At 49.9% G+C, this 15,508-nt stretch overlaps 1 protein-coding gene across 1 annotated transcript in view; it reads right to left on the reverse strand.

Annotated features, from left to right (window-relative positions):
- The window catches only part of LOC110552451 (zinc finger protein 420-like), a 51,282-nt gene extending 36,533 nt beyond the window's left edge, over positions 1-14,749 (reverse strand). Inside the window, exons 1-5 of the mRNA XM_060383107.1 lie at positions 14,605-14,749; positions 12,561-12,651; positions 5,656-5,748; positions 1,628-1,735; positions 1,158-1,241 (exon numbers count right to left, since the gene is read on the reverse strand). Of these exons, the coding sequence (XP_060239090.1) occupies positions 1,158-1,211 (54 nt within the window). The 5' untranslated portion in view covers positions 1,212-1,241; positions 1,628-1,735; positions 5,656-5,748; positions 12,561-12,651; positions 14,605-14,749. The remainder of the gene's footprint in view (positions 1-1,157; positions 1,242-1,627; positions 1,736-5,655; positions 5,749-12,560; positions 12,652-14,604) is intronic.
- Between the last annotated feature and the right edge of the window lie 759 nt (positions 14,750-15,508).

Consider the following 15,508-nt stretch of genomic DNA (forward strand, 5'->3'; position numbering starts at 1 on the left):
AGTCTGTGACGCGGCTTGTGAAGGCATACCCGGCCTTCCAGCATCGTTCTCTTTGTTCAGGATTGTTTCGCCTATCTAGGTATTTTGTGGTTCCATGTGAATTTGGGATTTTTTTTAATTTGTGTGAAGAATGCTGTGGGAATTTTTGACTGAGATTATGGTGAAACTACTGCGTTTGATAGGACAGTCACTTTCACAATTTTAATTCTACCAATCCACGAGCAAGGGAGGTCTTTCCATTTCTAGTATCTTCGCCAATGTCTTTGAAAGATTTTTTAAATTTATGATTTCATTATAGAAGACTTTTACATCCTTAGGATTATTCCTAGATATTATATATACAATACATAATACATTATATATTTATGTATAATAGGTATTATATATACCAACTTCAGAGACCGAGGAGATAATAGAAACACTCCCATTTACAATATTTAATATATGTTATATATAATTATATAATATACAGTATATAGTAAGTAAATAGTATATAATTATATATAATATCTAGAAATACTAGAATATATACTGATATACAGTATATTTATAATTATAATATATATCATATTCCACATATTATAATCTCATAATATATTACATATATTATCTAGAAATACTCTCATACAATATTTTAATATGTACATACACACACATATACATATCTCTCTATATGTGTATATATGGGTATATCTATATACACTATTGTAAGTGGAAGAGTTTCTATTATCTCCTCGGCTTCTATAGTTGGTATGCAGAGCACCTACTGTTTTTTTGTTTTTTTGAGACAGGATTTCTCTGTAAAATAGCCCTGGATGTCCTGGCCTCACTTGGTAGACCAGGCTGAACTCACAGAGATCACGCCTAGACCACATTCACTGGTTTTAGGTTGATTGTGCGTCCATGGCCTTTGCTTAAGCCCTGGCTCCGGGCTCCTTCCCTAAGTTCCTGTGCTGACCTCCCTTCCTGATGGGCTGTGACTGGGCCACGTAAGCTGAAATACCCCTTTCTCCAAGTTGCTTTTGGTCGTGGTGTTTCATCCCAGCAGCAGAAACCCCATCTAAGGCAGGCACTCACAGGCGAGGCTGGCTCACAGGCTGTGTGACCAAGGTCTAAGGAGTGGGGATGGCAAGGCAGGAGAGGCTCCAGGGGTTTACCAGGCTGGGATGGTGCAAATACGTGCTCTGGGCTGGGCCTAAAGCCGGGTCCATGTTCCAAAGTCATGGTCAAGCACTTGGTGTCTGTGAAGTCAGAGATTTGTTTTCGTAGATGAGAGAAGTACATGAACAATATGTTTTTCCAAGTTTGAAACATTTTCATTCTTCGAAAATGTCATAGATGTCTACAATGGATTTCATCTGCCACCTCACCCTCCCACTCCCATTGAACAGTATTGCATCCCATTCATATCTTTCCTCTTTTTTTTTTTTTAATAACCCACTGACCCCCATATGTGCATGGTGAGGGTCATCCACTGGAGCACTGGGTAACCAGGGGCCCCACCCCCGAAAAAAACTGGCTTCCCAAATTTGTTTCTTCATTAAACCCTGCCTTTGTGTAATGTAACCAAGAAAGCCACACAACTATCAGGCCTGTGCTCCTCGTTAGGTATGTGCCACAGACTCACCATTTCTGGGTTCCAGGACACCCAGCGTCCTGACTCCGGATCTCAAGGGAGCAGCATGTCACTGGGAAGCAGAAGTGGCATTAGAGCCTCTTCTTGATCAAGGTGAACCTGATGACAGATCACATGAAGGGTTTGTTCAGAACAAATGCCATGGGTGGAGACAGTGAATGCCCAGCCCATACTGTCTGTCCCCTGACTGGACCGTCCTCACCTCACTGCTGGACTGGACAGGGATTCAGTTCTCACCCCTCAGGCCCTGAGTAACAGTAGATGGCACACTCATGGGTGAATGAAGGCAGAAAGACAAGTTCTTGCCTCCAGGCATTCTAAGCTGAGCTTAGGACAGGCTGATGCTGTCCTTGAGACCCAGTTCGAGGCTGTCTGTGATTGCTTTTCTTTCTTACGCCTCCCAGGGCTGAGATCAGAACTCCTGGGCACCATCGCACCACCTTAACCTGGCTCACCTTGAGACAGAACAAAAGTCTGCCGTCCTTCTGAGATACTAAGGTGTGTAAGCATTTAAAAGTTCCAAACCTCTAGGAAAATGCTCCTGTGTTCCTTCGATGGCAATGCCTCCCTCCCACAGCCAGGTGAATGCTGAGATTTTAAAATCAGTGTCTTTCTGTTTGACTGGATGATTACCCATCGCCTCTTCAGGCTTTCTTATTTAGGGAAGAGTCTGAGATTCAATAGAGTGTGCACTTCCATAATTGGCAAACACTGATGAGGCCTGCAGGCTAGCCAATCAGACTCCAAGTTGGGAATAACACAGGCTTATTTCATTTTGAAACGTAGCTCATTTAAGAGCGATCACGCTGCCAACTCTCTTCCGCCCTCCCGCCCCCAAACACACAGTAATTACGGTGCTGATAACAGTGTGACAGTTACCATGGATCGGTCAGAGAGAACTGTGGGGGTAAAGGCAGTGACCAGTCCCCTCGGGTAAGTTCCGGCTGTCTTCCCATTGTTTGGTCTCTCTAGATATTTTCAGGCATGTTTATTTACTTTATGTTATTAAAAACTGCTGGCTTGCTTTCACCAAAACTTTGATGGCTTTCTAAGAATTTATATTCACTCAGTATTGTCTTTGTCTGCCCCTTTAAGGAGTAAACTTCTCCAATACAATGACAGACTTTTAGATTGTAACTTTCTCAAGCTGAGCATGATATAGAGTCAATTTTACTGTGTTCACATGAGATTATTCCTCTTAGGGCATTCAAATTACACATATATTTATTTCTCCATTAAACCAATTTGTTATACACTCACAATACCCACAACATGAGTTATAATTTTGTTATTGTTCTTTACCATGAGCCCAGCATTACACGTTATGGGCGGCCTTGCAGGTTGAACCTCAGACCTAAGAGTTCTAAGACTACGCGTGGACTTGGGCTTCTGTCCACTGGCTAATCAGTGATGTGAGGAGTTTCTGTGTTAGGTTCCTTTTTGGTGGTGTTTGTTTGAGACAGGTTCTTACTCTGTAGTCTCAACCGGCCTGGAACTCAGATCCTCTGGCCTTTGCCTCCCAAGTGCAGGTGTGGACCACTGGGCTTTGCCTGCACTGGATTCTTTGAAGTGAACTCAAGTATATTGCTGGCATTAGCCTAAACCAATAAAACTACAGTCAGTGATATTAGTGACGGGACCATTTTGCCTTTGTGTGTGTGTGTTTTTGTGTGTGTGTGTGTGTGTTTTCTCATGGGTGTGTGCATGCTTGCACTAAGGTGTATGGACACATGAGTGTACACGCATGTGGCATCCAGAGGTTGACTGTGGGCGCTTTCCAGCATTGCTCTCCAATGTGTGTTTTGAAGCAAGGTCTGTTACTACCCTGGAGTTCACTGACTTGTCTAGATTGGCTGTCCAATAAGCTCCAGGGATCCTCCCGTCACTGCTTTTCCCATTTCTGGGGTTACTGATGTATGCTACCATTGCTGTCTATGACACGGGTGCTGGGGACCTGAGCTCAGGTCTTCCTGCTTCTATGACAGCCATTTTACAGATAAGCCATCTTCCCAGCCACCACCACAATCAGTTTTGGGGCTTAGGTTCTCTCTCTTTCAGCTCCTCTACCATCAAAGGTTGTCATATCTTGCTCAGGGTGATCTTAGATTCTTGGCTTCAAGAGAAATACAAGCTACATGCTGACATTAAACTTTAATTTAAACAGTAATAAAACATTTATTTATGGTGTCCAAAGGAACGTACAAGGGCAATGTGTTCATTGCTGAATAGACTGAAACTGTGGCATACCCCGGAATTAAACATTACCCACGAACGATAATGCTATACCTGAGACAATATCGATGTCACCCGGGAAACCTATGCCCACTGAAGAGAGTCAGTCATGAAGTCCACCAACAATCCAATTCCCTTCATAAAAAGTTCACAAGAGGAAGAGCATCTGGAGAGCAAGTGGATGAGCGTTTACGGTGTTGAGGAGGAAATGGGGAGGCAGTGCACTGCCTGGTAACAGTTACGATACACTGCTGGGTTTGGGTGTAGAACGTGTTCTGAAACTGACTTTGATGACGAGTATATATAGTGAAAAGCCACCTAGCTACACACTCTACAGGGGGCTGTGGAGTGTGCGCGTCATATCTGAGGAGACAGGTTACTATAAAAATGCACTTAGGAATTTTGATCCAACTTCTTCAGTTCTAACCCACATGTACACATTGGGTAGCCCACTGTTGGGTTCTCCCGAGTCAGCAAAATGGAAGGTTATTTTCCTCAGGGCATCTGAGGATTTTACACTCTGATGCTTCCTAACACACTCTTTCAAAAATTACCAACCAGAAAGTCACTTCTAATAATGGCCGAGGACAAAGCCCAGTGATACAGTGATGGCCTAGCTTATTCAGGAACATGGGTTCTAAACCTAGGGTTTAGAACATGGGTTCTAAAACAAGAGGAAGAGATGAAGAAGAAGGGTGGAGGGAGAGAAAAAAACTTGTACATTTTGGATTCTGGAAACTTACAGGACGCATAGTGTGTGTTGGTTGAATTAAGAGTGACCCTGATGACTGCAGGGCTATTTGCAAACGTTACAAAGAGCAATTCAAGTGCCAACAGTGAGCAACAGCAAGTGCCTTTAAAAAGAAGATAGGAAAAAAAAGCCACTGCAAAGTGGCTGCTAGGAAAGGACAGATGGCGATTTCAGGGTGGAGAGAGCACAGAATGTGCTGTTTTCACAGGTAGCTCTCCCAGTCCTCTAGAGGCTGCCAGTCTTGACAGCAAACTAGTATAGCCTGAACTGGTAGATCAGACATCACAGGGCTGTTCCCCAGCAAAGTCGCCTTTTCTTCTGTCTGACCCAGGAATGAAGTACGAATGACACCAGGTCATTCCTGATTTGCTGCCAGCGGCACTCATTCAACATTACACAGCTCTCCAGCCACAAACAGAAGCAGAAAAGGCAAGCTAACGTGCACACTGCGCCTAAGAGGGCCCACCAAGCAAGTCCCAGGGAGGAAACTCGCCAACAAGGCTTTAGATCAGTCCCCAGAACAATCCCCTATGGCGACGTCACCTATGACAGGGACAGAGGCACAGCTCCGTCCTCCTCCCCATCAGCAGCCAGGGGTCCTTGTTCACGCAAGACTAGGATTCAAAGCTAGGAATCGTGACATACACAAAAGAGGATTCCAGGATGCAGCATCAAGCAGACCTAGGGATTTATTAAAAGACATATCTGCAGAGCTCTTCAACCAAGGATTGAGAGAGAGAGACGGGGTGGGGGAGTGCTCAGAGAAAAATCAGACAAACGCAGCCAAGGAGGTCAGAGGACAATCTGTGGGTCCAGGGGATCTGCCTCGGGTCATCAGGCGTGGTGGTAGGCACCTTCACCCCTGAGCCACACACTGAGGTGTAAGACCTGCAGAACCCTTTTCAGAAGCTGTGTAAAGTACACGTCTGAGTCACAGGACTAGTCACTCTGAGGAAAGAGCTTGGGTATAAAAACAACCCAACACAGCAACCCATGAGCGCTCTTCCTGTTGATAGCCCCACATGCACTGACTGACCTGGAAGGCATCGAACTGAAGCTTCTGCTACGGTCCATGGCCCAAATCTAAGCTCCCACTTAAAGAAAAACTCCGGTTTGGTCAGGCGGTGTCCTGCAAATGGGAAACAATACATCAGGTTTACTAGGTGAGGCCCACGGATGACTGACAGGCTCCATGGACTGCTCTGTAACAAGTGAGTGGGGTACTTTCCTAAGATAGTATTTATACCCACTTGGCTCAATGGCTGGAAGTCCTAGCATGTCTGAGGCCAACCTGGGCTACCCACCAAGAGCCTGGAGAGGGAGGAAGAGACAGATATAGAGCCTACGACCTTGGGGCAGTAGTGGGGGGGGGTCCACAATGTGGGAAATTAGTGACACATGTCAGTAATCCCAGTCCTCTAGAGGCTGAAGCAAGTTCAAGGTCAGACTAGGCAACACAAATGAGGTCCAGGCTAGCCCATGCTTCAGAATAAGGCCTTATCTCAAAATAAATAAGTAAGTAAGTAAATAAAATTAGTCACGGGCTCAATGGTTCACAGTCAAATCACAGATCGACACCAGATGGACATACATGCAAAAACCCCCAACAAGGGCCGTTGTGATGGCTTAGTGGAAAAAGGCATTTGCCACCAAATCTGATGACCCAAGTTGAACCCCAGGACCGGTGTGGTGGACAGACCCAACCCCTACAAGTTGTCTTCCGACCACAGCATGTCTACCGTGACACATATGCATCTCCTCGATAAATACATGAACGGGGAAGAAAAGTTATCATTAAAAATTCTCAACCAAGAGATCAAGAGGAACAGCATGTAAAGATCCTGTGTGGTGGGTCTGAATAAAAAGGCCCCCACTGGGGAGTGGCACTATTAGCAGGTGTGTCCTAGCTGGAGGAAGTGAGTCACTGGGCATGGGCTCTGAGGTTCCAGAAGCTCAAGCCAGGCTCATGCCACTTTCTCTTCCTGCTGCCTGCAGATCCAGATGCAGAATTCTTTGCTCCTTCTCCGGCACCATGCCTACCATACTTGCTGCCATGCTTCCTGCCAAAATAAGAGTGGACTAACACTCTGGACCTGTAGGAGCCACAGTTAAGTGCGCTGCCATGGTCATGATGACTCCTCACAGCAACAGAACACTAAGACGTGACACAAACGGCACGGTGGTGCACACCGAATCTCAGCACCCAGGAAGCAGACATCAGAAGCTCTGCACCATCCATGTCTATATGACAAGTTCGAATACAGCCTGGGCTACATCAGACACTATTTTAGAAAAAGATACTAACTATGATCATGTGATTCATGCCAGAGGTACAACATTCCCCAAATGAAAGTTCACATGTGTGAGACACCGAATCCACACGGTGAATGATAAAAAGATATATGAAGATCAAAACAGATTCATACTAGGCTGTTTATAAACTTCAACACCACATCTTAATTTTTTTTCTCAAACAGACAACAAGATCACACCTGCACACATGTTGGTGAAGTACGGTGAAACCACAGCTTGCAACTTTATGATGGCAAACTCCCCAAGTTATTCCAAGATCTGCAACAAGACAAAGCTATGGCTGGAACTGCACTGCCTTCTTTGATACACCACTGAGAACGCTCAGCCAGGGCTGCAGGGGCAAAAAAAATGAAGGATCTCCACATCAAAAAGGAGACTGTAAAAGTGCTTTTTTTTGTAGGCCAAATGCCTTCATAAAGAGAAAAAAGGGCGGGGAGGTAATGGCACCTGTCCCCAAGCCTGATGACCTAAGTTCAATCCCTGGAACCCATCCATGTACACACAACCAAAATAAGTAAGTGAAATACAATTTTTAAAAGAGAAAAAAATACTTCAAAGAAAGGTGGAATGGACCAAACTACTCGTGTTAGAGTACAAAGTTGAAAACCAATGTTTGCAGGTCATGTATGCATCAGTAAGGAAACCCCTGGGCCGGAGATGTAGCTCAGCCAGACTTCCCGCTTAGGCGTGAAAGCCTGCTTTCACTCCCCAGAGCCTGTAAAGCTGAGTGCAGTGGCACACGTGAGTGATCCCAGCAACGGGGAGGTGGAGGCAGGAGGATTAGAGGTTCAAGGTTCTAGGCTCTCTACACACGCTACAGTTGTGTAGCGTGGTCCTCACACGGGACTAACAGTGGGAGTGGGGAATGGGGTGGGGTGGCAGGAGTGACCTCCAAATGTGCATGCAGGGCTATTCTCTGGATCAGGATTGCACTCCAAAATCCGGGTGCAAAAGTCTTGGTCAATAATAAACTGACCCGTGTTTACCTAGAGCCCAGTGTCAGGAAATAAGGCCCTTAGGTATGCCCTGGAAGGACTGCCAGGTCAGCACCACCCCACCCCCCGCACACTCCTCTCCCTACTTCCTGGATGCAGTGTAACCACCTCTCTCTCTCTCTCTCTCTCTCTCTCTCTCTCTCACACACACACACACACACACACACACACACACACACGTGCGCGCGCACGCATGCTTCCTGCCTGCACTGAGGTAGCCAGCTCTGCTCTGACTGTCTTGCCAAGGTGTTCGTCCTTACTGCAGTGTAACTAACCAGGCAACCGCTGACTGACAGCAAAATCAACCAAAATCAACCTCCTCTCCTTTCAAGATGTCTCTCCCGGGTGTTTTGTCACTGTGATGAAGAGCCGCCTAATATGCCGGTCGGCAGATTTTCAACACAGGCTTCGAGAACTGAGTCAGGAGGGAAGGTGGCATCAACAGCTGCGAAGGCAACCGTCTTAGCCAGTCTTCTACTGCTGCCATCTAACGCAGCAACCCACGCAACTTCCGTAAGAAAGACGTGGTTGTGCTTCTGGAGTCTATCACCGCTGGAGGGCAGCAGGGCCGCGGGCCAGCGCGGCATCTGGGATGGAGGCTGAGAGCTGAGGGCTCCCCTCTCACTCCGCAAGCAGGAAGCTGAGAGGCCACACCGCCTAAGCCTAAGCTGCGACTGGAGGCAGCTGGCTCTGTACACACCCAGCCATTGATCCTTTCCTGAAAGGAAGCTGGAACAGCGTGCTGTGCAGGCGACTGCCAGGTTCTACATTAATTACTCCTTATTTTAATTCCCTCTTTCCCTCTCCATCTCTCTCCCTGTCTCACACACACACAGTGCGAGAACCCACAGGGGACAGAAAGGGGCTCTGGAGCCCTGGCGCTGAAGTTACCGGCAGATGTGAGCTGCCCAGTGTCGGTGCTAGGAACTGAGCTCCGGTCCTTGGCAAGAGCACTCCTCATGCCTACCTGCTAGGCCATCCCTCTACCGCCACCATGTTTAAGTAATTTCGTCCATGTACTAAGAACTTCTTACCGCCTGATGTTCTGTTTCGCTTCTTTGACTCTTTGGTGGTGCTAAGGAACAACCCAGGGTCTTGTGCATGCGACACAAGTGGCCTACCCGTGACTACACCCCAGTGCCACCCTGCCTTTACTGAGACAGGTGTTTGTAGAGTTTCGGGTGCCCTTGAACTCCTGATCCTGGGGATCAATTTCTCAACGCTGGGACTGCAGCCGTGAACCACCACCACTGGCACCCCAACGGGAAACTGACACCATACCAGAGCCACATGGACAGACCATCTCATCCACCCCCATGAGACACGAGTTTTAGCCACTGCACAGACGAGAAAACTGTACCTAGGAAAGCTGTTTGTCTAGGATCACACTGGAATTTAAACACTGACTTTTTTTTTTCTTTTGAGATGAAATCTCACTATTTAGACTAAGCCAGCCTAGGACTCCCAAGGCCCCTCCCCCAGCTTGCCAGGGCCCATTATGCCGTGCATAACCTAAACAATTGGCTAGTACCCTGCTAACAGGACCATGATTCCCCAGCTGTCTCTCATCCTCTGCTGGGGACCTCTTAGGTCCTACACCCAAGTTTCTGAGAGCTGCCCTCCAACTACCCACTGTCGGCAGATGCCAACCTTCACACGAGTACTGTACCCACGCTGATCACTGCTCAGGGAGGAACGCAGGGTGCCAGGCTCCCGGGGGCTAAGGGAGGGAACCTGCCATCTGAAATGTTCCTGGGCAGATGCAGCCCCTGGAGGGGAAGCCAAGCTCCACCTGGGCAGAGTTTACCCTGCTCCATGGACTCATCGGGTACCAGGACCCCAAGACAAGATAAGCCAGGAGTTAAGGGCCCAGCTCCAGGAATCCGTCCTGCGTTCACCTCTGGGCTACAGAGCAGCCTGCACAGAACCCAGCCAGCACTGACCCAGGATGAACATCCCAACCATGACTAGTCAGGAGGCCTGCGGACAAGCACCATCTGACCTCCACACCCGCTCTCCCCAGTCGGCAGCATCCGCTGGCTCCTGCTGCTTCTCTAGGTTTACCTCCATTCCTGGCTACTACAACGGGGGTCTCTCTCCAACCCCTCTGACTCCTGGAGGCGGCAGTGCCGAGCTGTAGAGTGTGGCTGTGCCGTCAGATCCTGCAGATGCCCTCACAAGACATGACGTCAGTCCTCCATGCTCCACTTTCCCCCTCCAAATCATTCCTTCCAATCAGAGCTCGTCTGGAGCCACTGGCTACTCATGCGGGGCTGGCTAAAGACAGAACACTGGAGCCATAGATGATCAGTTTAAATCCCACCTCCTCCCCGTTCCTGAGGAACAGCAACTGGGGAAATCAGATGGCTGCCGCTGGGTTAATTAGACCAGGATCTTTAGACCAGGTCCTCATGCTCACTCTATGGGTGAGGACACGGACAGAGACAGGAAGAGAAAAGGCTACATAGAGTCAAGGTTGGTGGCGCAAGCTGAACCAGAAGGACTGTCATAAACCCGAGGTCAGCCTGAGCTGGAGAAAAACAAAAGAACAAACACAGGTGGGAAGGAGGCATAACTCGTAGGGACACTCAGGAAGCATGAGGCGGCTGTGGTGGTTTGAACGGGAATGGCTCCCATAAGCTCCTAAGTGTCAATTGGTAGAACTGTTTGGGGAGGATTGGGTGTGGCCTTGTTGGGGAGGGTTCCTCACTAAAGCCTGTCTCTACAGGTTCCGAGGTTTTGAAAGACCTGCACCACTTCTTGCTAGCTCTCTCTCTGCCTCCTAATCCCAGACCAAGATGCAAGCTCTCAGCTCTTCCCACCACGCCTTCTCTCCGCCAACGTGACTCCAAAGCTGTGCGCCCAATTAAACCCTTTCTTTTACAAGTTGCCTTGGTCACGGTGCTTTATCACAGAAATAGAAAAGTATCTAACGTGGGAACTCTGGGGCAGAGCCCATTTCTCTACCCTTGGGGTCTCCAAAGCCTCGAAACCCATCTCTTTTGACTCTGTTATCGGGTATCACTGAACTGGGATCTTCTCTTAACTGCCAGAAAAGACAGGAAACCAGCCCTGATGAAGTGGCCTATAATCCTAGCTACTCTGGAGTCTAAAGCAAGATAATCCCAAATTCAAGACTAGCCCAGTCTACAGATCAAGATCCTATCTCAAAACAAACCAAGAATCCTGCTGGAGGCGTGGCTCAGTGGCAGGGAACATGCCAAGCATTCTGACATTTCCAGGTTCAGTTCCTAGTTACAGAAAGAGAGAGAGAGAGAGTGTAAGTGGGAGAGCGCTTGCCCCAGGGCCTAAGGGGAAAGGCCTCTGGGGGATGATATGTTGAGAGACCCCAAGAGACACTAGGAAGTGATGGATCAGTCACAGCAAAGACAAAGCAGAGTGGCACTCACATGCCTGGACTTGAAAAGACAAAGACGTAGGAACAAACGTTCAGAGCTAATCAGCCAGAGCCACAAGGCTCTGTGGCAGGGTAGGGCAAACAGCGCTAGCTTAGCCTCCCTGGGCTTGGGTCCAGGAAACCCCTAGGGTGAATGGGCAGCCATCATAATCCAGGCTTACAAAATTCCTTTATCTTTTCACCAAGATGGCGCAGAAAATGAAGAAGCCCCTGCCCCTCCCAAAGCCAAAGCCAAAGCCAAAGCCAAAGCGAAGGCCTTGAAAGCTAAGAAGAGGGGCCCACAGCCACAAAAAGAAGATCCACACATCACTAGCCTTCCGGCGACCCAAGACCCTGCAGCTTCAGAGGTAGCCCAAATACTCTCGAAAGAGTGCGCCCAGAAGAAACAAGCTTGACCACTATGCCATTATCAAACTCCCCCTGACCACCGAGTCAGCCACGGAGAAAATAGAGGACAACACCACACTGTGTTCACTGTGGGTGATCAAACAGTGAGGAAACTCTATGACACCCATGAGGCCAAAGTCAACACCCTGAGGAGGCCTGACAGAGAGAAGAAGGCCTATTTTCTGTTCGCCCCTGATTATGATGCTCTGGATGTTGCCAATAAGATCGGGATCATCTGAACCAAGTCCAGATGGCTAATTCTAAATATACACTTTTTTTTTTTTAATCCTTTAAGTTCAGCATCCTAAGCTACTCCACATGATGGCCTCCACCATGCCTAGTACTCAGAAATAGCAGAGACAAGGGACCAATATCAATCCAGCCTTCAGCACAAAACCACAAACAGCCACAGAGCACCGGTGTTCCTGGCAGGACTAGCATCTTCCTAAGCCATGGCCTGGGAGCGCAAACACATGGTCAGTCCTTGGAGGCTTCTGACTCCAGGCCAGGCCAGGGCAAGCTGCCTCCAGAGGACCAGGACCAGGTGATAGCTGCCTAAATTCACCAGAACCTATAGACAGAGCTCAGGACAAAAACAGACTTAGTTCTGGGTAGCTGGAAGACAGAATGGAACCTGATGTCACAGGCCAAGATACAAAGCCATCTAAGTACCAGGTTACAGAAAACAAATATGAAGGCTCCAAGAGCTGGGAGTCAAGAGACCCTGGGGAAAGTACCCCCAGCCATGCTGCAGATGATGGGGACCTAGGCTGATCCAGTTATGAAGATTTCCTTCCCCTGGATTTGGAAGCCAGACCGTAAACTCACCGTTTCCAGCTCCCAGGGAATAAGGTTCCTCCCATGGACCTTCTGGAAGCAGGGTGTCACAAGGATTTCCCAGGAAACTTCAAGCTTACATCTGCGAAAGAATCAAGGTCATCCAGGTTCAGGCTTTGGGAGGTTCATGAAAATGATGACATTCTTCACGGAGATGTCATTTTACAGAAGGAACACTGTGTTGGCAACCTCAAGCGTTCATTTTACTGGACTCTGGGCTGACAGGAGGAGGCTTCCATCAGACCCCAGAGGTGAGGTTCTCCAGTGGGAGGTGGATTCTCCAGGGGAGGGAGGTGTTCTCCAGAGAAGGTGTGTCCAGAGGGGGGTTCCTCCATTGGGAGGCCTTCCTTCCTTTTTCCAATGCCCCCTTAATGTTTCTTTCTCTCTGGTCTCAGTCTTTCCATCGGCCATGGCCCCACTCTTCAAATCTGCTCAAACCTCTGTCCTCCCTCAGAACTGGTCTCCATCATCAGATCTCCTTCCTCAACCTCCTTTCCCTCTGCCCTTTCACAGACTGAGGCATCTTCTCCGTCAGTCCCTCAGGCCCCGGCCTCGTCTCCCAGGCCCTCATTTCCTCCATCACTCCCTGCCTTCCTATATCCTACTCTCTCTCGTGCCTCTGTTTCTCCTATGAATCCTTTAGCTTCTCATCCATTCTCAGACTGGAGGACACTGGCAAACACTTCCTCTCCCAGCCCTTTGCAACCTTCCTTGAGTCTAGTAGACTGCAAGTTCTAATTCCTGGGATGGACAATCCACTGATTACCCTGGCTGCCCAGTGACAGGCAACAAGAAAGTCATTCCCACTAACTCCCATTCCCCAGCCTCAACTTACCTTCGGATACAGTGGTCAGAGAACCTATCCCATCTCTACTTAGGTTTGAGGGTCCCAAAGGGAAGGCCATTGGCTGTGAACAGCATGGGTCTCTCCAGAGGAGTTCCCCATTTTGGCCTTGCTGTAGGCCCACTACAGGGAGAGTTAGGGGATGACATTACCCCAGTCCCCAAGAAGAGAGTGTTGACATCACTAGGGCAGCACAGACAGGTGACTGGGGCAAGAATTCAGGGCCCTCTGCAGCTGCCAACACACACTCTACCACTGAACTGGTCCCTTGTCAATTTTTCTTAAGACAGGGCTTAACTAGGTTGCCCAGGACGGCCTTGAACTCGGTACACAGCCTTAGCTGGCCTCAACCTCTCCTTACAGGAGTAAGGATCAGCCTCCCAAGCAGCTGGGATTACAGGCCTATATCACCACATCTGCCTGGAAGGTGAGATCTGAACGCAGGCCTAAAAGCCCTGTCCCCTTTCTCCTTAACAGGGCACTGAGGGGACACATAGGCCAAGAATGGACAGGGTGAGCCCTCTGCACACAGCTGCTTCTGGAAGCCCACATCCCAGGCTACATCTGCCTGGGGAGAGGGCCCCACCAGTGACAGTCCTTTTCCAGCCCAGGCCTCACATCCACGTGGGGACAGAGACGCACCTGGGGAAAGGGGACAGGGAAGCAGCGTGGCGCCTCATGCACTCAGGAGGCATTGACAGGTTGAGTTTCTGACAGAGCACTTCCCTAGGTTCCATCACAGAGAGGGAGGGGTAGGGTACCACCCGGTGAATGAGTGAGTTTTCAGATTCCCACCCATTCCCCAGAGAACGGACTCAGGGAAATAAACGCCTAGAGGGGAAGCGGTGGTGGAAATCCAAACACAGGCGTCTGAAATCAGGACGGAAGAGCTAGTCCCGAATTCCCGAAATAAGTCGCAAAAGCAGGAGGAGACGGGGCAGAAGATGGTGGGGCGGGGCCGTGCAGCGACAAGGGTCCAGAAAAACCCCGGGGCATCGAATGGCTGGTCCAGGGAGCCTGGGGCTGGCACTGTCCGGCGGACAGAAGCCCTTCGGAACAGCCGCTTGCAGGGAAGCGCCCCCGGCTCCGAGTCCCGCTGGTGGGCGCCCGCCCAGCCCCCACCCCACGGCCGCGGAGGCGGAGGGGGCCCGGGCTCCGGGACTCGGCGGCCGCCGGCGCCGGCTCGCTCACCGTGGCGGGGTCCTCGCTACGCGGGGCAGGACCGCGCCGGCATCGCCTGGGCCCCCGGAACCCGGGAGCCCGCTCTGGACGCCAAGATGGTGGCCCGGCGGCGCGGCCCAGACAAAGGCCCGGCGGCCGCGGAAGCCCGCCCCCACCCGCGGGCCGCCCGCCCGCCCGCTCGCCCCGGCGCCTTCGATTGGACGGGGCGCCGGTTCTCGCCCGGCTCGGGCCCTGAGCGACAGGAGGGGGCTCCAATCCACGAGCGGGCGAAGCGAGAGCGCAGGCTTCATTCCCACCGTTTCAGAGCGACGCCTCCTCGAGCCTGGCGCCGGCAGAGGCAGGTGCGTCTCCTGGGGGTTCGAGGCCAGCCTGGTCTACAGAAGCGAGTCCAGGACAACCAAGGCTACGCAGAGAAACCCTGTGTCTAAAGACAAAACAACAAAAACAAAAGAATGATAACTTCTTGACCCGCAGGTGTCTTAAGGCTGGGCTTCCTGTGCGAGCACCTAACGCCAGCTGACTACTTGCCTTGTATGAGAGGTTATGATAGGGTCGCAGGGCCTGGATCGGGTTCCTCTCCTCTGCCAATAAGAGACCAGAGACAGGAGAAATCTCCAGGGCCGCAGGTAGCAGCAGGGAAAAATCTCAGATACAGCAGGCAACAGCAACAGTATCGCATTTCACTAAAAGCAAAGAAGCATTGTGGGGCTGTGGAACAAGCCTTTAACCCCCAGCATCTGGGAGGCAGAGACAGGAGAATTCTCTGTGAATTCGAGGCGAACCTGGTCTATAGAGAGGGTCCCGACAGCCAGGGATACACAGAGAAATCCTGTCCTGAAAAACAGAGAGAGAAAGAGAGAAGGAAGGAAGGAAGGAGGGAGGGAGGGAGGGAGGGAGGGAGGGAGGGAGGGAG

The sequence above is a fragment of the Meriones unguiculatus genome, chromosome 1 (genome assembly GCF_030254825.1).
Source record: "Meriones unguiculatus strain TT.TT164.6M chromosome 1, Bangor_MerUng_6.1, whole genome shotgun sequence".
Lineage (NCBI taxonomy): Eukaryota > Metazoa > Chordata > Mammalia > Rodentia > Muridae > Meriones > Meriones unguiculatus.